The 22183-nt window shown below is 43.0% G+C and overlaps 3 protein-coding genes across 6 annotated transcripts; 2 read left to right on the top strand and 1 right to left on the bottom strand.

The window, feature by feature from the left end:
* Positions 1-747: 747 nt before the first annotated feature.
* hmgn6 (high mobility group nucleosome binding domain 6) lies at positions 748-4876 on the bottom strand. 2 transcript variants are annotated; one of them, XM_062524483.1, is made up of 6 exons: positions 4718-4876; positions 3646-3672; positions 3364-3393; positions 3099-3143; positions 2329-2454; positions 748-1781 (listed from the first exon to the last, which is right to left on the bottom strand). In XM_062524483.1, exons 1-6 carry the CDS (start codon positions 4730-4732, stop codon positions 1734-1736), a joined length of 291 nt encoding a protein of 96 aa, XP_062380467.1. In that variant the 5' UTR covers positions 4733-4876; the 3' UTR covers positions 748-1733. The 2 variants fall into 2 exon arrangements, with proteins under 2 accessions (XP_062380467.1, XP_062380466.1); XM_062524482.1 differs by having other exon boundaries at positions 3099-3146; positions 4718-4875.
* A 1439-nt stretch (positions 4877-6315) lies between these two features.
* On the top strand, positions 6316-18799 carry sh3bgrl (SH3 domain binding glutamate-rich protein like). Its single transcript, XM_062524774.1, has 4 exons — positions 6316-6555; positions 14938-15123; positions 16613-16693; positions 18082-18799. Exons 1-4 carry the CDS (start codon positions 6511-6513, stop codon positions 18115-18117), a joined length of 348 nt encoding a protein of 115 aa, XP_062380758.1. The 5' UTR covers positions 6316-6510; the 3' UTR covers positions 18118-18799.
* A 1063-nt stretch (positions 18800-19862) lies between these two features.
* On the top strand, positions 19863-21844 carry LOC134068772 (uncharacterized). 3 transcript variants are annotated; one of them, XM_062524526.1, is made up of 3 exons: positions 19863-19997; positions 20251-20458; positions 20972-21844. In XM_062524526.1, the coding sequence occupies exons 2-3, from the start codon at positions 20314-20316 to the stop codon at positions 21640-21642; spliced, it is 816 nt and encodes a 271-aa protein (XP_062380510.1). In that variant the 5' UTR covers positions 19863-19997; positions 20251-20313; the 3' UTR covers positions 21643-21844. The 3 variants fall into 3 exon arrangements, with proteins under 3 accessions (XP_062380510.1, XP_062380508.1, XP_062380509.1); XM_062524524.1 differs by having other exon boundaries at positions 20939-21844; XM_062524525.1 differs by having other exon boundaries at positions 19864-20013; positions 20939-21844.
* Positions 21845-22183: the final 339 nt, after the last annotated feature.

Here is a 22183-nt window from a genome sequence, read left to right as displayed (position 1 = left end):
AGTGACACATCATAGAGTTCATAAGTCAACTACACTTTCTCTTTTTTTCTACAGCATCTCATTGACGGCTCCTTCAATTCCATTATCACATTTACAATAAAACTCTAAAACAAGCGAACACGCAAACACAAGTACACACCCACAAACAAACATTTATAAAAACTCTGTCTTTAAATGGTGCATGTGGCCAACACTCCTTTTCCTGTTCATTTGCGCAGGATACAGAACGCAGATGACACGTCTGCTAGAGCAGTATACAGCTATTATTGTAAGCCAATTACACCAGATCATGTGTCATTTCCTGTATAAGCCCCTAATGACATTGTAAGTAACTGTTAGCAGTTTGCATTAGCCTGTAGTGTGCGGACATGTAGTTAGCCCTGAGCTATCAAACAACATTGGCCGTGTGGAAAGATATGTTTATTATTCTGCCACACGTTTCTCACTTTTAGCTCCTCTGATTAAATCAGAGCCAATAACCTTGGCTTTATTGTAACCCTCCCCTTGTGCTATTCAAGACTAATGGGGCCATATTGTCATACCTGGTGTATAAAGCTTTATCACTGCTATAGCCAATGCTAATCAGAAATCCATCCTCCCACTATTTCGATATAGGTATGAAGCTATCCCAATAGGTCTCTACAAGGAGTCATGTCAGTATTTTCTTCCCAGGATTAACGATCAACAACAACAACAACAATAACAACAACAACAACAACAGAACAACAAATCTGCCCTGACACAGAGTGAGGAAAATTCCAAGGTTTTCTTTTATTAAGAGACATCCAGAACATCAGTGGTTTACGGTCACCTGCATGAAATTCAAATCCTTAAAAAAAATTACTGTTTAGAAAATCGTTTTGAACAGCGAGACCTAGAACAAGCTGGTATTGGTTCTTTGAATTGTTTTGTTTGTTTTAACAAAATATTTTTTTTTCTGTTTCAGCAGGGATTTTTTTTCTTTTTTTTTTTCCAGAGTTACATCAACTCAATGTTCCATATTACACTGCTTGGAATGTTGTCAGATGTTCTATTCCTCTTTCTTTATGGACAAATACACTGAAATGAAACAAAAAATGAACCCCAATCTGGACAAGAGACGAATAAGCCAGAAAAACCCACTGCACAGATGAAAAGTCATTAAAAAAGAGAGAGATATATCACTCATGTTAAAACCGTTATGGGGTTACAGCAAGGGAGACGGCTTGCAAACTTAAGAGAGGACATCACACACTATTCTTCTTTACACGCAGCTACACTCTTTCTAGACCAGACAAGCTATCAACAATCATGAATGCTGTTTTTTAAAAAAGAAGGAAAAAAATAACAGAAAAGGATTTTTTTCTGTGTGTTTTGTGTGTTGTGTGTTTTTATCTTGCTCGCAGACTCTTGATATGATAGCGGCAAAGTCGGGCTCTGTGTGTGCGCCGACGATTAGCTTTTTTTCTCTTTTGTTTGTGCTAAAAATCTGTACTGATACTTATAAAATCATCGATAAAAATATTCCTCTGTAATCAATACGCCTTAGAGAGTCGGGGCTACCACACAAGAGAGGCTCGGGCTTTTCCTGGGACTGAGCATGGGCAGAAGAGAAGTCGGCAAGGGAGGCAGGAAGTGGAAGAGTAGAAGAGGAAGAAGAAGAAGAAGAAGAAGAAGAGGAAGAGGGAGAAGAGGAAGAAGGGGGAGCAGAGGAAAAGTAGAGAGGGAGGGAACAGAGAGAGGAGGCAGTGCTGTTACTCGGACTTGGCTTCCTCCTTGGTTTCTTCAGGGGCTGCCTCGACCTGTTGGGGAGTAGGGGGATGGGGAAATTAGTGCATTAAGAGTACATTACAATGCAATAATACTTACGATTAAAATGCATTAAGAATTACACAACATACACTCCATAGAACTTAAAGGCTTCGCCAAAAGCCCTAATGGGAGGCAATGTTTTCTTTTGGCACTTCAAAAGTATAACAAGTAGCCTAGTGTTTCTCAACACAATCTATTTCGCAAAACCAGTTATCTGGCAGAGCTGAAATATCAGTTTAAACTTTGTAAATAGTATCAACTTTTTTTTTTTTTTTTATCTCAGGCAGAAGTGTCTCTGTAAAAGCCAAAGCCAGGGGATGATTTAAAATAAGAAACACTAATGCACAACTGAAACATGTGTTACTGTCTCAGTGCCTCTTCCTATCATCCACTCGCTCAATACCATTTGTGAAATTAGACACGCCTGGCCCACATGCCCTGTGTGACATACTCAGAGGCTTACTAATGATACAGCGGGAGGTTGTGATCTCTCTCTCTCTCACACACACACACACACACACACACACACACACAAACCTCGTCGGTCTTGGCTTCTCCGTTGTTTTCTGCGTGGTTCTCCTCGTTCGCCTCGGCCTCTGTGCTCTCCTTGGCTTTCGCCTTGGTCTTTTTGTCTTCCTTCTTGTCGTTCACCGCCTTGTCCTTCTGCAGATGTGGCCAAACAACAGTCATTGAACACTTTGAGATCATTTGTTTTCATGTCTTTTGCTCACCACTAGGGGCAGTATCAGTAGAAACCACACCTTTCAGACTTCATTACACATCAACAGGTTCCTGATCTGGGTTGATCTATGGTGGCTTCAAATGGGAATTCATGCACACGGGGCACACAGTATATATCACACTTTACTCTCTTATATTTATCATCTTGAGCCTAATTGCTCTTTTATGCAGCACAGACTACATTTCAATGAGAAATGTCTTCTGAGCATCTGGAAAATATTTGTATTGCAATGAATCATAATGCAATAAATGTAATGACTATGCAAACAACATGAATGTATTTTCTAAAGAAAAAAACAGCTATAACTTTGTAAGCATCTATTAATTCCATTACAATGGCACTGGTTACTTGATTACAAGATACAACATAACTTTTGCCCTGGAAATTGCAAGACAAAGTGGGGCAACACTCCACAAAAGTGTGGAGTTACTTTACTTACACAGACACACACAGGCACACACAGACACAGACACACACACACACACACACACACACACACACACACACACATGTATTTGTGTGTGTGCATGTGTGCATGTATGAAAAGGCTCTGAGGATGGGTTACCTTGGCTGTCTTTTTGGGCTTAGGCTCAGGTTTTGGAGGTGCAGGCTTCTGTTGAGGACGGACAGTCAGAGAAACACATGCAAATGGGCCTATTTGTTAATACCAACGTGCTGAACTGGAGCAGTTCAAATGTAATAACATTACTGCTTATACAAATCGCATCAAATAGAGAATGACTGTTTATGAAATAGGAGCCGTCAGACATTTCTAAATGCCACAGACATGGGAACAGGGAGATATCGCAAGGGACGCTCATTTTTCTTACCGCGGATAATCTTGCAGATCTCCTCTGAGGCTGCAGAGACAACACAAGATTAGACAACACAACGTTAGATTATTAGTAATTGCTAATTACTAATTCATTACAAATGTATTATAATTAATTACCCAATTGGTAATTAATTAACTAATTGCTAATTAATTACTGAATTACTAAACAGTAGCTACTGACTTGTGTGCACACTTTACCACTGCAAATGTCATTCTAAACAGAAACTTGTAACAATGGCCAAAACCATGCAGCTCCAACAGGTGAGAGAACACAAACCTCTTCCTTTGCCTCTCCATTGGCTCCCTGTGGCAAGAGAGAAACATTACAACGTAAATATTAATGGACAGTACTTTTGCATTATGTAGGCTTTAATATTATTATAAATCTACACCATGTGTTTTCTTTCTGTTAAAAAAAATCTCAGCGCATGGTGAATTTGCAAAGTTTGTGCATGTGAATGCATGACATTCACAACACACCTAATCGACCTAGGCTACTACAACAGTTCACCTGATAGGCTAGCGTGGTCTTGCAACGAATTTAGTGCAGGAATAATCCGTTTAGAAACTGTTTCAAAGGTCTAATATAGCGATGCGTGTGAGGTCTGTAAATAAGTTATTAGCGTCGCATTGTATTAGCCCCATTTCGGGTGGGATTTGAATGCACAAAGGGATCGTGACACCTTCTGCATCCCCAAACACTATCCCCCGTTCTACTCAACCAACCCCGGAATTTTTAACACGCCGCTGGGGGAGGGCAACCGGGAGAGGGGGGAGGGGCCGAATTTAACGCTTACATCGCCACCTGGCGAGAAAAAGGCGTAATGACAGCCATCTGGCGACGTGAACAAAGAGAAAAAATATAAATTTATAGGTTTTTACAACGTTGTTTCTGGCTTTTAACGTCTCTAAGTAAAACCTTATGTTCTTTTACGAATTATGGCGCCGCTTTTGGGGTCATGTGAATGGTCATGTCGATTAGGTAAGCGTTTGTTCTCGGACGCTGCACACAGAGGATAGTCCAAGAGCTGCAAAGCATGGCTGCTTCAGGTTTACCAGCATGGAGACCCAGCTAGACTTCAGACCCTACAGGCAGGACTACACAGCTCTAAGAAAGCCTTCTTTACCGCCACCAGTGCTCGGTGGTTGCTGATTTCGTCAGGGAAAAATCGCATTTTAAAAGTAGAATGTGTTTCTACGCGTCACACCAAATTTTGTAAATAAACGCGTTTATAATTAAGACTTCGTTGTGAGGATGGCTTCACAATAAATAGCGAGCTATCAATAGCTGGTTAGGCTTCTCTGATTTCAGAAGCTGAAAGTAACCGTACAAATAGTGAAGTACATACCTTTCTCTTGGGCATTGTGGATTCCTGAAGGGTTTTCTTTAAAATAATACTAAAAAGCACTGCTTTGTTGCAAAGAGTTCACTGCATGTAAAAGGCGAATGTCTCCTTATACGAAGTACTGTAGTAAACACACAGGGACATTAAAGCTAGTGGTTGAATGGGGGGAGGGGTGCGGCTAAGTCGTGATTGATGTGCGCTAGGCCAATCAGCAGTTGCCAGTGAGAGCCCAAGATGAAGGGGAATATCCTAGCCGGTATTTTCTTTACGCGCGAAATGTTTATTGCAATGGAGGGAAGAGATGGTTATAAGGAAAAATAGCATTTAATGGGCTAACTAATATGTGTTGCACATGTCGTTAGAACCAAACAAATATCCATTTCAGCAGCTATCCTGAACCTGAGGTCATTTAGTCGCAAATGCTTGCCACACGAAGCAGTTGTCTTTTTTATTAATTCACTATGTCAATGACGGATCAACAACAACTGCTGAAATGAAAGAATGCGCACAAGGAAGTGCCATTCTGCTATCTTGCCCTTCGTCCAAAATGGCGCCCTTCTTGCTCGTCATATTCTTGTTAGTCGGCTTTTCTAAATTCATTTAGGGAAGAAAAGCCTTTACAAGCGCAAAGAGGGAATGACGCCGGTAGGTGGCCACAGTTCTGCCTAGTGAGAGAAGAATAGCCTAAACCTCTTTGAAATGGTCTGCAGAATGGAGACTCGCGGTCGTAACCTAACCCTCAGCACACATACCGTGCATGTCCCGTAGATAAAACACATGGACAGAGCTATGAAAATTTCACATTTGAGGAAATACATTGATGGTGAATGTCGACATTATGATGATGGAACGTAGGTCAAAGAAGTGTTCTCGAGAAACAGCCATTGTGTACGTGCATGAAGTCACGCGACAGATATAAAACTAACTGAGTCACCAGAATACACCAAGAACCTGACAATTCGAATGGCACGCTACAGTGAATATAAAAGTATCCCATTTATTCGGAATATTTGCTCACATGGCCGTGCAACAATGTTGCACTGGGGGCGTTTCTATTCTTCGCCACCAAGGGGCGCCCAACCACAGTGACTAGGATTCGATGTAAAATTGTCATGCCGAATCCCCTGGTAACAAGAATCATGGCTGTTCTGAACAATGCCCTCTCGGATGATAACGTGAAAAGCATCCGTGTGGTTGTTGACAGATGTGTGTCGATTAGGCTGAAATTCATAGGATTTAGAAGAAACAGCTTCTTTTTTTTTTCTTTTTTAAAAGAATAAAACCGTTTTTAAAAAACAGTGTTAGGATAGGATACAATGTTGTAGGCTATTGCATGGTTATTACAACAAAGATGACATTTAGGGGTGACATTTTGAACTCGTCGGATTCTGTTTGCCTTGTTCATCATCTCAGTCCGTGATTTGAACGATTCACAATGAGGCCACTGTTGTAAGACCTAGCCCACTGGCAATAGCATTGTAATCATTTGGGTGAAGGTGGTGATGGTAAACTTTGGCCACTAACGGATGACGGAGACTGGAGCGTAGAAAACGGGGAGGGGGCGGAGTGCTGGGGGAGGGAGGCGGAGGCTAAAGAAAATATTGAAGTCCATCAAGGGTTGGGACTCAAGGCTCTGCACAGATTGCAGCTGTTACTACGAGAAATTAATTTTCGCAGGAGCTTGTCTGGCTATACCTTCTGTCTCCGCTTCAGTGCGAGTGTGTTGTCTTTGCTGTCTGCAATCGCTCTGTGTTTTTGGGATTACTGTCTCGCCATCGCGCAGGGATTTGCAGAACATGGTGATCAAAGTTTACATAGCATCGTCCTCCGGGTCGACATCGGTAAGAACCTTCACTCAAAGACTCATTGATTATTCACTCTTATCCTGATAAGAGAGAGGGAACACCACATTTCATTGCAAGAACGAACGAACTGCTGCTGAACCATCATGTAAAATAGCGGAATAGCGAAGCAGCAGTCTGTGTGCGATTCTACATTTGGTTGCAAACAGAATGTTTTTAAAGCCAAGTGTTCGGTTGCCTTTTGGACAGATCTGAGCAACTTTACATGTGGAAAAACTCCTGCACAGTAGCTCTTGTGTATTGGGACTCAATACTGGTTAAGATATTAAGCCAGCCACAATCTTTCTGATAAGTGTTTCTGCATCACAAGAAAGTTCTCCATGTCGGTCTTCAACAGAGAGAATAGTTTCCATCTATCAGCCTCTATCTCCTCTTGTAAACCAGTCAGCCAGTAAACGACCTGCTTAGTTATGTGTGACTCTAAATAAGGTGTGAAGGCAGAAAGTCAATGCAGTTCCTAAGCTACTTCCTGATCAGGCTGTGTGTCTGTCACTGTAACTTGAGTCCTGCCTAGTAGTGTTGTAGTACCATAGGCCTACAGCATAAAGAACATCACACACTGGAGAGTCCAAACCACCTCTGTGTGAGACTGAAGTAGCAAAAGTCAATTTTTAAAGCAGTGGTTCGGATGTCCAACGTTGCAGGGTGTGGGATAGCTGTAGTGATGTTTGAAAGTTGTGATGCAACCTTTCGTGGCCAGCTGGTTCCTCCCTTAACTTTGGGAGTTAAGCAGCACTATGATGCTCAGAGGACCTGTTACATAACCCCGACTGAACACATCAATCTTGGGGGAGGGGGGGGCACAACTCCACAAAATGAGGCCTGAGGGACTTTAATCAGTCCAGAAGCAGAAATGCCACTGCAAAAAAGAATGTCAAAAAAGAACTGAAAAAGCTGATAGGGAGCAATATTATCACAGGCTGCACACACACACACACACACACACACACACACACACACACACACAACCGCAACTAAAGTTGAGCCTGGGTAGCTGTACAGTCTCACATCTGTAAGAATGTGCTGCAGGACTGGACCACATTAACAGTTGGCCTCCAATATGGACAGCTGATCTATAGGGGGCTTTACAGGAAAGTAAACAAAAGTGTTGAGCTCATTGGTTTCATCACACCCTATATAGCCACCTGGGCCATATGGCAAGATTCTAGAAGGATGCCATGCATTTGGTTCTTATTGGAGGCCATATGTCTGCCTCTGTAGTGTTCTATAACTTGACTCAGACACTATAAATGTACGTACTGGAAGGGATGAAAAAAACATGATACGAATACAAATGATGTGGCTTGTTCTTATGGTTACGCATGCAGCTTACGCTTGCAGCCTATTTTTATGTGACTGAAATAGGGGGAGTTTGCGTAAATGCAGTAGGTCTACTTGAAATGGAAGTGTACATGAACCTCCTTAGGGGGTTCTCTTTCTTGTTTCTTTAAAATAGTGTCTGGGCAATACTTAGATATTCATATTATGATCGTCACAATGTTGAGACGTGTGGAAGATTTCAGTATGTTGCTGGCCTTATGCAGACTGAACTGTGTCCTGTCCTCATTGGCCTTGTAGAGGGAGCACTTCAGGCTTCCCCCCTGCCCATACAAATACATTTACATATTTACAGATGAACAGATGAGCAGATTGTTTGCCAGACAGAAAGACAGACAAACCTCTTGTGCACCATTGGTGTGTAGAGTCTGCAGTGTCATCAGGCCTAGTCCTGTCTAACCAGAACCAAGCCCTAATTGCCTGGAGTGCAGCACATACAGCCGGGAAGCGGTCAGAGACTCAGGAATAGCTGTCCTCCTTCCAGCTGACTGCATACAGAGGGCAATGAACATCACTCTGTGTGTTTACAGGAAGAGGCTGGGACTGGGAAAAGCTACACCCCAGTTCACAGATCTGGAGTGTGTTATAGCTTTAGATAGCTAAGGCCCGACCAAACCAAAACTTCAGATGAGCCTAATTTGATATTGTCCTCTGGCCATCTGGATCTTGAGACGCTTTGTTCAGACGACTGGCTGGTGGCTTTGAATTTCTTGTCGTTGTGAAAGTCATCTGCAGTGCATGTTTATTTTTAGATGCTATATTTACAGATTGTGAATATTGCGGCAAAATGATCAGACTAAAACATTTTAGAGTTGAGGCATACTGCATGACTGAGAGTATGTGGATTTAGTAGGTATCCGTGCCTGGCATTTGTATAATTTGTGTAGTTTGTATATTTGCCTGATAGGCAAATGATTCCAACATTTGTTCTAGTCAACATGAGTGGTTCTTTGTATGTGAGTGAGTGAGAGAGAGTCATTATGAGTAGAATCAGACAGACTCCAGGAAAATGTTTGCAGACCCATCTCAGATATGTGGATAAAGTTTGTCTACATAATGTTTAGGTCCAGTAATGAAGGCTTCTATTAACGCCTTATCGTGGGAGCCATGTTTGCATATTAATATCTGAAAAAGTATTGTTCCTAACCTGCCCACATTTTTTAAGATTGAAGATACTCAATACTGGATGAATCATTATCAAAAGTTTTTACTGCATGCACATTGGATTTATATATGGCCCTAGATTAGGAACATAGTGCAAAACAGAGTGATATTGAGGGTCTTATAACATATTTTCGTAACCACATGACATGACACCAGTCAGTATGTTGTACTGTGGTTGCAATTTCTGGTCAAAGGACAACAATGGCATGTACTGTAGCTAGTAGGAACCTAAACAGTTCAGTATGTAATCATGAATGGTGTATAAAGTCAAATTGTATGTTACCCTCATAGATCAATTCACTTATAGTTAATTAATTACTTTGAAATTCATTCTTGCTCCTGTGTAACTATCTTGTTCCTGGGGAACTCAAAGTAATTATATCTATGGTACAACACTCCTACTTTGTACACTAAATGCCCACAAATTGAGTTACTTCTGCAAAGATTGTCAAGTTCCTACTAGCTGACCCACATGATATTTTAGTCTCGACAGAAAATTGCAGAAAAAGACAACTTTCCCTTATTTCATCATCAAAATCTTTGTGCCCATTATATGCGAATAACTCAAATATTGGCACAACAACAAACAAAGTGAATTTATAATACCCTTAATACCCCCCCCCCCCCATCCAGGGCCTTGTAAAAAACCAAAAGCAAACTTTTAATGGTTCAGTCATACTGAGACCATGTTTGGACTGACTATGCATAATCATTTTCAAGCTATTAATGGCCAAACATTATGCTTCTCAGATAATGTGTTCTCAGGTTATCAAGCTGAAGTAATATCAGGGGGTGTAAAAATAAAGACAGGATTTGAGTATATACTATCACTATCTGTAAATAACAGGGATGGTGCAGCAACAACCTGCAATCTGATTTGACATGGAATGACCGATCTTACTATTATGAAGACTGCTGGCAGTGCTCAAAATGTTCTAGTCTTTGATTGTAGTTTTTGATTGTCTTTGCAAACTGACATAAGAACTGCAGACAGTTCTAAACATCAGTGAACAAGATGTCAGAGCTGCTTTTGTTCCCTTACTTCTTAATCCTCAGAGGTGTCATTAGTCTGTAAACCAACTTCTCAGATAAAGAAAAAAATGAAATTGTACATCAAGCAACGTAAGTAAGACAGGAACTGTTGTTTCCTCCAGCTTTGATTTTGGAGATACAAGTAGCACTGAATGAATCAGCAGACATACAGAAAGCCATAATCACTAAAGAGCTCCACATCTGTTATCCCATCCTATTCCTAAATGCTTCCTGTCCCAACACATTGCTGTAATACATTATTAACCTTGACAAGCAGCAGGTGATGTAAAAGGTGGTACTGTAGGCCTAGTTCTGAGTTGCTTAAAAACTTATTTGTTTTGTTCAGTAGCCCTCCATAAAGATCTTATTTGAGTTATAGTTGTACCCTCTTTGAAACCTTTACCTATGTCTTATGGACATGCAGCTGTGTGAGCCATCAGGTCTGTTTTCTTTTGGTGCTGCTGAGAGCCGTCTCTGTTGTCAGCGTGAGTCAGCTGTTGTTGTAGGACTGCAGCACTATACTGGATGGCCAAAACAGACATTCAAGCCCAGAGCCCTTAGTTAGAGTTAAAGCCAAAATCCATACAGGCCCCTGAGACAGAAAAAAAACACTCACACAAACACACACACACACACACACACACACACACACACACACACACACACACACACACACACACACACACACGTATCCAAGCTCTCAGAGCCTGGCTGTAGAGCAGAGGGCCAGACAGCGAGGAGAGGAAGGTAGGCCATGAGAGGAAGTTTGTGTTTCTCTGCAGGACCTGCATGCTGGCCCTGAGAAAGATGGGTGTGTAACCCAAACATGCTGAAAACACAAGGTCCCATTTTACTCAGCCTTGATGATGTCACCCTGCTGGCAGCCCATGCAAGGTCTGTGTCACACTGAAGGAGTCTGAGTCTGACCTCACTAGGAGAGGGGTCAGGGCCCTGACACTCAGTTCAGTGAATATGGAAGGCTATTAGCAGGCACATTTGTAATTCAGATGACTTGAAAGGCTCACGTAAGCCATAATCTGACTTGGTGTGTGTGTGTGTGTGTGTGTGTGTGTGTGTGTGTGTGTGTGTGTGTGTGTGTGTGTGTGTGTGTGTGTGTGTGTGTGTGTGTGTGTGTGTGTGTGTGTGTGTGTGTGTGTGTGTGTGTGTGTGTGTGTGTGTGTGTGTGTGTGTGTGTGTGTGCATGGCTGACCTGAATTTACTGATGCTAAATCTGCATGTTGGTTTTACTTTAACACCCCAGATTGTCACTAATGGTTGGAAGGAGGGGAGACACATAGTTAAAAACCTTTATTTTGTGTGAACACCTTTAATTACTATGTGAAGAAAAGTTTGGGAAATAACACATTAAGCCCTAGATCTTTAACTGAGCCAGTCCGGTCTTCAGAAGAAAGGTACTTCCCGATAGGACTGTTGAAGAATCGCTTCAGAACTACCAAGACATCACTTAGGAGGCCTGCGATCCAACGATCCGACTGCTCTTTACAACTCTTAAGCGGCTAATTGGCCATAATCTGACCCCTTTGGTCTGTGTACTGGCACAGCCAGTAGACAGACTGGAGAATCGATTGGGCTGGGCAGTAGAGAGCCACTGATGGGTATTGATTGCAGTCGGGCCTAGAGGCTCTGTTGATAAATCCGTTTCAAGAGACGTGACTCAGCGAGGGATATGGGGAAAGACTGCCCGACGCGGTTGTTGTGTTGTGTTGTTGGGCGAATCACACCATGTAGATTATGGCTGTCTTATCTTGATCAAAAAGGGTAGTTTGTCTGGTGTACTAAAAGGGTGGGGCGGTATAAATTGTCCTCACATGGTCACAGGTTATGCAAAGTGCTTCATATGAAAACTCTGAATCATTCATTAACACATGAACTCACTTGGGTCTTTTCCTGGTAGGAAGAGTTTTATTTAATTATTTACAGTTAGTTTAACTGTATAACCACATCTTTGACTTTGACTCTTGATTTACTAAACAGTAAATAATTGCGTAGAGAGATACTGAGCGGGACATCCGGGACTGGTGCTCCACAGGCAGTCGGATAAATGTTCTGTCAGGAATGCTGCCCCTTGTTTATCTCCCCACCCAATTTGATAGGATAAACGAAGCACAATGGCAATTATCTTATAGGGCAACACAAATAGTGAATATGAGAGTCAGAGAGAGAGGGAGAGAGAGAGAGAGAGAGAGAGAGAGAGAGAGACCTGTTTCACAGAGAGGTGGTGGGAGATGGAGCTTGGCATAGTTCCCTTCCAAATTAATTTAGCTTGGCATTGGTACAATGGGGGTTTTGTGACAGCGGTCCTTGAGAACAAGAGAGAGAGAGAGAGAGAGAGAGAGAGAAGAGAATGAGAGAGAGAATGAGAGAGCAGAAATGAGGAGAAAGCTGTCCTGTCCTCGCACCCTTTCACAGTAAAATGTTGCGCAATAGCGTCACTCCGTTTCCCAGCAGACCCTCCTCAACTGAAGTGCAACACAGCAGCAGCACCCGTTTTCCTTTCTTTCTTTCCTTCTTTCTTTTTCTCTCCTCCATGCAAGTTCTCGCCTCATCACACACCGACACACATCAACGTAATCAACCTAGCAAGCTTTGCATGCGGCCCGGCCTCTTGGACTCACATGTGGAAAATATTTGCCTTCTAAAAGCCAGTATGCAAAGTCTAATTTGTTTGTCTTTGGGGAGTAATGGGATTGGCAAGCAGAGGATGCTGATCGTTGGCTGTGCACACACCCAGCCCTCCTGCCCTTTTCCCGGTGCACTTGCAACCTGCAACCTTTGAAATGCTGCAGCTGACGTGGTCGTGGTGTTTAAGTGTGCTTTCCCCCACCCTCCACCCATCTGTGCGGGGATGTCTGTCTCCTTCTTCCCCGTGCTGTTTGGGTGATTGTTTGGGAGTATAGCGGCAGCCGGGCCAGCTGAGCTGACACGGGCTTGAGCGCTCTCAGCTGGCCATATTTGGCTTGGGTTTGACCATCTCCCTCCTCCCAGGAGCGAGCCTCGTGGGCAGATCGCCCCGGCTTCCGACTCTCCTTCTAAGGGCATTCTTCTCTGAGTCAGGCACTCCTCTCCCCTCGCACTGAGTCCAAGTGCAGAGGTGCATGAGGCCTGTGCGTTGCAGTGCCTGAACCGTTGTTAGCTTCTAGAGCTCTCTGCGCCTTCTAAATGGAGTCCTCTCCCACCTGAACTTTCTACCCTCATCTCTATATTCTTGTTTATTTTCTCTCTCGCTGTTTCTCTCTCGCTTTCTTATTCTGTCTCTCTCTCTCGTGTCTTTTTGTTTCGCTGGTAACTCCTCATTGACTTCCTATTTTTGGTAACACAAGCAAGCACACCCAGACTGTCAAACCACCATTTCCTCTTTGTCGTTTCCCGCTTTATCTTCAGGTTGAAGGGTGTCACAGACAGGCTTTTGTTGCTGCGTTCTGCCTCGTCTACCCCTCCACCCCCACCCCCACCCCGACCCCCTCTGTTGCTGCCTCTCTCTGTAAAAAAACGAGAAAGTCGGAGCAGAGAGAGATTACAAAAAAAAAGGAGGCCATTCATCTCCCTGCATTCCATGGGACAGATCGGGTCATAAATAAAACAAACGAAGCACCAAGTATTTCGCTGACATGAGAGGATTTCCTGGCTCCTCTCTCGCAACTCTGGAGGCCAGTGGGTTGCTCCGGCGTTACCATAATCGTAATGATAATAATTGCTCGCATTCCTCTGCAAATGGTTTTATCCAGCGTGACGCTGCTGCTGCTGGGCTGGCTAACCCCCGGCTGGCTGATGCCGGGCCGGGCCGGGGAGAGAACGAGGTCAGGCGCTGGAGTAAAGGTGTTACGTTACAGCAGCAGTGAAAGTACTGCAGATTAATGTTCAACCACCGTTCACAAACCTCGCCAAAATGTGCCAACCTATCCTGACTCATGGTGAATGAACTCAGTAGTCATGTTTTATTGGCACAGAGACGCTCCGCCGGAGCTGTTTGTAAACGGTGAAAAAGGTAAACAAACTTGGAAGTGAGCAAATGTAAGGGGCTATACCTATTGTGTTTCTATTTGTTGCAAATGAGGGAGATGTAGTCATGCGGATCTGTAGGTCTCACACAAGCGCACAACTGAAGGGAACCACAGAAGGGTAGAAAGGCGCCATTGCTTCACACAGCATGTGGTGAAAGGAAGAAGTCAGGCTCAGCACTGAAAAATAGACCGACTTCCTTCCTCTCAACTGTAACACGTCTCCTCAGATAAGAGCCAAAACAGTCACAAAGTGCTATAAAGTATATTGTTGTGACCTTTATATGAGGCCACCTCCATAAAATGTTACTGGACTTGACGCACTTCAACCTGATATTAGGCCTACTACAACTATTAAATGACTATAGGAATTTCTGACTGAACAAGTGTTAAATGTGATGCAGTACATAATGCTGAACAAAGTACAAAACATCTGAAGTTAACATTAAAATAATGTTAGAAAATCCTCAGAGGTCAAAAGCTACTTTCAGCTGACATTTGATGGGGAGAGTTGTGGGTGTGATCGGAATGGATTGTTCTGGGAGCCTTGAAGGCCACAGTGAGGAGGTGAAAACACCAATCCTAAAAAAAATGGGCATACGACATAGGGCTGGTTTCCTGTAGGCTACATGATTATACTCAGTCCAAAACTAGAATGGAATTGAGGTTTTAGTCTAGGACTAGACTTAATCCATGTATGGGAAACTGACACGCAAGGTTTGAGAGAAGAGTGGCTGGTGACTTGGGTCTTCTTATATTGTGTCAATGTAAAATCCCCCCATCTCTTACCCTACATTGCATTCCACAGATCAAGAAACAGCAGCAGGATGTCATGGGGTTCTTCGAGGTCAACAAGATCCAGTTTGAGGAGTGTGATATCGCCAACAGTGAGGAGAACAGGAAATGGATGCGGGAGAATGTGCCGGAAGAATCCAGACCCACTACGGGGAACCCTCTGCCTCCTCAGATCTTCAATGATGAGCGATATTGTGGGGTCAGTCCAAGACACCAAAATAAATATCACCTGTGATCTCTTTGTGTTCATGTAGGCCTACTGTGTGTGTGTGTGTGTGTGTGTGTGTGTGTGTGTGTGTGTGTGTGTGTGTGTAGAAATAAATATCACCTGTGATCTCTTTGTGTTCATATAGGCCTACTGTGTGTGTGTGTGTGTGTGTGTGTGTGTGTGTGTGTGTGTGTGTGTGTAGAGATATTATATATTTTTTTTTTATATTATTCCGTTATTATAATGTTTTTGCATCTTGGTTTTGTCTCCTGCACTTACACATTGTCAGCGGAGAACGACCAAGATCCATCTGGCATGTAGTTGTTTTTGCACCAAATTTGTTTTTGTTTTTTTTCCTCAAAAGTGCACTTGCACCTTGTGAATTCTTAGCTGACAATATTTTAAAGGTGGCTGGGTATCTCTTCTTCAACATAGCCAGGCATAGCTGGTCTTTCCCATATTCAATTTCACACCGATTCTCCATATTCTCAAGAATGATTGAGTTCTAAGCCGTTTCATGCTTGGCTAGTACGCTAGTCAGTTGAAATTTTAGCTGCTGATTGCAGAGCCAGTGGCATTTTTTTATGTGGTGGCTTACAGCAAGTATTCAAAAAATGCAAGCCTTGCAGCATCTTCAATCAATTTAACTTCAAGTATCAACAACACATCACTCATGGCATGATGAATATCCTACTCAAGGCAATGCCAAGGTTTAGAAGAAGCACAAACATCCTTCTCAATATAATCTTTCTTAATAGCCCGCATATGGAGTATGAAGCTAGCTGCTATTCAGCCAGTTCTTTGTTTGCTATTGAAGCTGTAAAGAGGAACTGGTTGTATTTGAGATCCCAGCACGTGAGCTAGAACTATCTGTCCATGAGACTTTATTCAGTGTTTGTTTAGTGTATTTTGCTTTACTCTTGCATTAGCCCTGCATGAGTATGAATTGGACAGCTGGGTTTGTAACAAACTGTATCTGTGTAAGTGGAAATGAAAAACCTGCAGCAGCATTGAATTTCACAGACAATAGTGAAGGACAAACACACCTGCTGTGAGAGAATGGATGCACACCCAATTCACACAACTTGAGTTTGCTGTGTCTGAACACACACACACACACACACACACACACACACACAGACACACACACACACACACACACACACACACACACACACACACACACACACACACAAGCAAACACACACACAAATACGTGTCTCTTTTCACCTAGGTAGACAAATTCCTGGTCTGCTAATGCTACCACCGGCTACTGAACAGCACGCAACTGAGCTCACTCAACACATTTATTTTCACTTCACACAAACTGACTACACGCTCCAAATCACTGATCATCTACTACAGTTGCTAACACATTGATTGTTCTCTGTGAGCGTGCTAAGCTAAAGCAATCAAAGGAAAACCTATTGTGATTTTTTCCATTACAGTAACAGTCTGCGTTCTCTGCTTTATTTTTCAGAACTACGAGGACTTTTTCAATGCCAGAGAAGACAACATTGTCTATGCATTTCTAGGCTTGATTGCTCCGCCCGGGTCAAAGGTGAGGGTATTACTGTCTGTTCGAATCAGTTCACTTTTATTCATGCAGTGTGGAATGTTCCCCAATTCCCTCCCCACACACACACACACACACAGACACACACACACACAGAGAGAGAGAGAGGCTGTGCCACAAACATACGCAAAGCTAATTTTTAGAATACAATGTGGACACATGCTAAACCCCACACAGACAAATACTGTAGCCTACATGTGTTCACTCGAATGTGCGCGCACACACACACACACACACACACACACACACACACACACACAAAGTCCTCCCCGTGGCAGTCCTTCATCCAAGCGGTGTGTGTGATCAGAGCAGTGTGAAGGGAACTGGACACAAGTCCTGGCAGCCGCAGCATTAGGCCCTATGGGAACTGGCAGACCAGACCGCTGCCTACTGGGAGACTGCTTGTCCCCACAGAGAACTGGGCAAGTGTGTGTGTGTGTGAGAGAGAGAGAGAGAAAGAGAGAGACAGTGTGTGTGTGTGTGTGTGTGTGTGTGTGTTTGTGTGTAAGGCCTCTGTCTAGCACTGGGAGGCAGATCGTTAATTAAGCTGTGCCTCATAAAGACTCATGCATCAATAGGCCCAGCATCCTGCCTGTCTGTCTGCCACCACTACCAGAGTATGTGGTTGTGTGTGTGTGTGTGTGTGTGTGTGTGAGAGAGAGAGAGTGTGTGTGTGAGTGTAAGAACGAGACTATAAGCTCTCACAAGCCCCGCAGTCACATAGCCCTCTGCTGCCCCCTGACTGCTCAGTCTGGTATTGCAGTGGGTGGGGCATTATGAGCTGTGGCGGTAAAGAAAGGCCTTTTCTGGCTTTTCCTCCTTCTTTTCACCTGCTATAGCTCATTGTTTATGCAGGAGTCACTGTGAGCATTTTCATGCTTCCTCTCTCTCTCTCACGCACATTCTCGCGCCCACACACACAAACACACACACACACACATAAAGAACATATAGTGCTGCAATATGGTGCCAGATGTGTTGCTATCTCTGCAGCGCTATTGGTTAATGCTGCTAATTATGGTCTGTCTCTGCTCCGCTCGCCCTTTCTCTGTTGCTAGGTTTTCTAAGTGTTGAGTCCATCACTGTTGTTTTCCCTGATCTTAACGTTCAAAATATTCTTAGGCCAACACTGTATGATGTATAATTAACAGAATCATTTTCAAATGTATGGTCACCTTCAGAAACAAGTAAACGGTATCAGATAAAACGAAATGATGTGCTGTATTTCAGATGTGTTTATGAAAAAATATACATATCCACCACAGCACTTTCATGTGGATGTGGATTTAACCTGAACTGCAGTCTTACCTCAACTCTGTAGATCAGCCCTGCACTGGCCAAACTAACCTCTGTTTCTCTCTTCTGTTTCACAGGAGGCGGAGGCTGCCGCTAAGAAAGCACTGCAGTAGTCTCTCTCTTTCTTTCTCTCTCTCTGTCCCGTAGCCTTTTCACTCCCATCCCTCTATCCACCCACCCACCCACCGCGCTGTCGCCGATGTTTCTGGTACTGCAACTCAGCCTGGGAGAACCTCTCCACTCCAACAATGCATCTACAAACAGATCCTGAACAAGAGAAATAAATCACATAGGCTTAGCATCTGCCCCAGTTTTGGGCAGGCCTACATTCCTCCGTAACAATCCTGTGTGCTGTTGTTTCTGTCACTAAACATGAATGCCTTCTGACGTTGCTCACACATGTTATTGTTTGTCTGTAGAGTAGAAAGGCAGGTAATAGGGCAAAGTATCATGTAGCTTTTATTAGCCATTTGGTTTTCTTTTGTCCACCACCGTCCATGATTGTCAGGATAACTACCAATAATGAATGTGTGTTTTGGTGAGCTTATTCGGTCAGACAACAATATGTGGTCAGACTTCTAGACTAGTAAAATCATTTGTATGTCCTGTTACCTGTGACACATTGTATAAAGGATACAAGACCTAGTGCCTCTATCACAACACTGCGCAAACCGTTGAATAATTGTAGCCTTCAAATAATAAAAAAAAAATAAAAAAAAAGAGTGAAAATTAACCTTTTGCTTGTAATAACCCCATGGGCCTTGTCCTTACCTAAGCATTTAGTAGAAGTCAAAGGGCTAAAAAAAAAGAGTGAAAATTAACCTTTTGCTTGTAATAACCCCATGGGCCTTGTCCTTACCTAAGCATTTAGTAGAAGTCAAAGGGCTACTATGACAATGATATGTAACAGTCTCTCCAGTGTGATCAGTTGGTCACATTGGAGCCGATTGCGGTAGTCTTAATTGTGCTTTTTGTATGAACATTTTTGTGTATTATCACTGTGTCTATTTTGCTTCTGTTATTTGTACTCTCTTTGTTATTTGTGCACAATTTTCTACTTGATGGGGAAATAAAAGAAAGAAAGAAAGATATAATACCACGAAGATGAAGAACATGCCAAAAAAATGAATATGAATATGTTATGAAAGGGAGGAGAGAAATAAAACATGGTATTGTAATCTGAGTCTCATGTCTCTTGTCTTGAATTGCTGAATCTCCATTGAGGAGCCAAACTAGCAACCCCCCCAAAAACCTGTCATCATATACTCTGGTGGCCACCACTCTGCCATTGTTGCTTCTGATGGTAATGGTTTGTGCGGCCATTTCTCTCTTATTACTGTAAATCTGGAAAAAGGAACTTTTCCCATAATTGTCACCATTTACACATAGATGTAAGGCATTAAGTGTCTGACCAAATGTTCTGAGTGGAAAACATATTGTTGTCTCTGCATTAAGGGGAATGCCTGAAGTTTTCATGTGTGTTTAATAAGTAAAGGGACAAGGGAGCCTTTCTACCTGATATACGGTTTTTCTCAATAATAGTTCTCAAACTGTTCAATGTAGCTCTTGTATACCACAATACAGTGGGAGATTTCCATTCACTTAACACATACATCATAGATCCATATTGTTCCTATTAAGATAAGTTACAAGGGATGCGACAAAAGATCTTCTTGTTGTTCTTTTGTAAAGAAAAGTAACCTGTTTAGTCCAGTGGCAGATGTTAAAATGACATTCTGATTCGACGTTACAAAACAGAGCTTGTTTTTCTTGATAACAGAGGTGGAGAACTTTCGTTTAACGTTGAAATGCCTCCCACAGCTCTGGCTGTGCTCACTTCCTGTTTTCAGAGTGGAGAAAGAGGACCTTCTGATGCTGGGGGAATCTCTGTTCCGTCCAAGCATTGTTAAGACAGGGATCAAGAGACTAAAAAGCAAGATCTCTGACAGTCAACCATAATGTGATATTCACCTTGTTACCGTATCAACAACGGGTAAGATGGTCTGCTGGTATGTGTATAATTACAGGCAACCTTACGAGTCAAGATATATTCAATTCTTATTGAGCTTTACGCACTAGCATACTGCTTTAAGTCAAGAATGTATTCCTAATAAGTTAGACCAGATGCTGTTGATGTACATTGCATAATTTCCACCAGATTATTACATAATCCAAACCATGAGACCATGAAAAAAGTACCCGCTATTATGTAGCAATAATATTAACGCAAATTTTACTGTCCACAGATTCTACAACATTTCACACCATCTCTGCTTCCACCACCTGTGTGGGTTTGTTTGGACGGGCCAATGCTTGCAGAGGGTTTCCTGAGAGTCCTGTGTTATAAAGACACAGACACGGAGTCCGACCCAGAGCCACATGGCTCTTCTTCTGCCCATTCTGTTCACTTTGAGGAGCCAGGTGGACATCAGAGACTCAAACAAGCGCAAAGAGGTGAGATCCAAAGGGTTTTTTTATCCTGGACATTTTTTCAAGTTAATCTAGCATTGTTTAGTTGTTAGATGGACTCAACATCAAATTGTGCTTTTTGTATGAACATTTGTGTGTATATCGCTATATCTATTTTTGCTTCTTTTATTTGGAATCTCTCTTTGTTATTTGTGCACAATTTACTTGATGGGGAAATAAAAGAAAGAAAGATATTATAATACCATGAAGATGAAGAACATGACAAAAAAAATGATTATAGCATTACATAGTTGTTACATGGACTCAACATATCCTGAGGGGACATGGGAATGTTTTTTGGCCCACAAAAGTTGCTTGATCGAAAGTTTGTCTGTTGATGGGCCGCAATGGGAAATCCCCCTGCCTATAGAATTAGGAATTTAACACCTATCCTGTACCCTATATCTGTAATAGGTAAAAAAAAATATCAGTAATGATATATGTGTGGTTTTGGTTTGCTCTAAGTCACAGTATCGTCACCGTTGTCTCCCAATAAAGCTGTTGATGTGAAAGAGGAAGTGGAGCAGGTGGATTCTGAGCTGGGCACGGTCCAGAGCGTGGGCGACGGTGCTGTATTAATCCCGAAACCCACGACCTTCCGCTCCAGCCCTCAACCTTACCCCAGATGCACACCCCAGGGGCCACTGCAGCCCACGAGTCTCTATACCCAGTTCTGCTCCAGTGTCCCTCAACGGGGTGAACGACAGACGGACAGTGATTTCAGAGAGCAGGATGACTACAGAGCCAGCGAGGACGCCCCTGCGCTTCCCCTGATCGACCCCAGAAGACGGAGGTTGGGGGCAGCTGCACCGGACAACGGCTACCTGGCCATGGACAGCAGCATCACTCTCCAGGGTGGTGAGCCTTTGACCAACTCCATGCTGAACGGCTACCTGGACAGCAAGCTGAGGGAGGTGTACAGTCAGTACCTTCAGGAGAGGCTGGTGCGGCCAGGCACATCCCCGAGATGGAGCCTCCTGGCGCCACTACCTCCGGGACATGTAGTTCAGCAGCTCAGTCACCAGGTGGCGCTGGAGCAAGGCATGGAGGTGGATGAGGCTCGTAGCCTCGTGCTAAGCTACATGCACACCCAGGGAGGGGACAGTAGAGCGGTCAGCTCACATTTCAGCTCCCCAGTCCTACGGATCTCACAGCTGGAGGACAACTGACCCATGCAGACCGTAACACATGCCTTGATAATCTCATGTCAAATCACAGAATCTCCTCTGTCTGTCATTACTATCATTTGGTAATCTGCTTCATTCCTGTCTCTCTGATCTGGAGCTCTGATTGTGGACCACTGTGTTGCATGCATTTTACCGTATATTGACATAATTTCAGTGTCAGTGTAATAAACAATATCAAACATTATTGATTTTTTTGTCAATACATTGTCTTCACTGTATTTACATTTAAAGGAACACTTCGCGTTTTTTTTCATATTAAACTACGTTATTCTCTTAACTAAGACAAGTTGATACATACCTCTCACGTTTCAATGTGTGCACTCACTGGCTCTGGTGATAGTACTTTGATAGCACTTAGCCAGCCCAGTTTATTCATTAGGATCCAAACAGAGATGAAGTTAGAAGGGACCAAACACCTCCATGTTTTCCCTATTAAAATGCAGTTACACGAGTAGTCACATGACCAAGTATGGTGAGGCCAAATAAAATGTGGTGCATTTCTGAGCAGGTAAGAGGGATAACT

This window comes from Sardina pilchardus, chromosome 21 (assembly GCF_963854185.1).
Source record: "Sardina pilchardus chromosome 21, fSarPil1.1, whole genome shotgun sequence".
Classification (NCBI taxonomy): domain Eukaryota; kingdom Metazoa; phylum Chordata; class Actinopteri; order Clupeiformes; family Clupeidae; genus Sardina; species Sardina pilchardus.
Note: the sequence above shows the minus strand (reverse complement) of the source record. Positions and strands in the feature narration are given on the sequence as shown.

Bases quoted from the DNA above. Each gene is read 5' to 3' on its own strand.
- sh3bgrl (XM_062524774.1), top strand. From the start codon at position 6,511: ATGGTGATCAAAGTTTACATAGCATCGTCCTCCGGGTCGACATCG. The intron at 15,124-16,612 runs GTCAGTCCAAGA...TTTATTTTTCAG, and splicing joins ATGATGAGCGATATTGTGGG to AACTACGAGGACTTTTTCAA. The intron at 16,694-18,081 runs GTGAGGGTATTA...TCTGTTTCACAG, and splicing joins TTGCTCCGCCCGGGTCAAAG to GAGGCGGAGGCTGCCGCTAA.
- LOC134068772 (XM_062524524.1), top strand. From the start codon at position 20,314: ATGCTTGCAGAGGGTTTCCTGAGAGTCCTGTGTTATAAAGACACAGAC. The intron at 20,459-20,938 runs GTGAGATCCAAA...GTTTGCTCTAAG, and splicing joins ACTCAAACAAGCGCAAAGAG to TCACAGTATCGTCACCGTTG.
- hmgn6 (XM_062524482.1), bottom strand. The intron at 3,147-3,363 runs GTAAGAAAAATG...CGTCCTCAACAG, and splicing joins GATCTGCAAGATTATCCGCG to AAGCCTGCACCTCCAAAACC. The intron at 1,782-2,328 runs GTTTGTGTGTGT...ACTCCCCAACAG, and splicing joins GAGAAGCCAAGACCGACGAG to GTCGAGGCAGCCCCTGAAGA.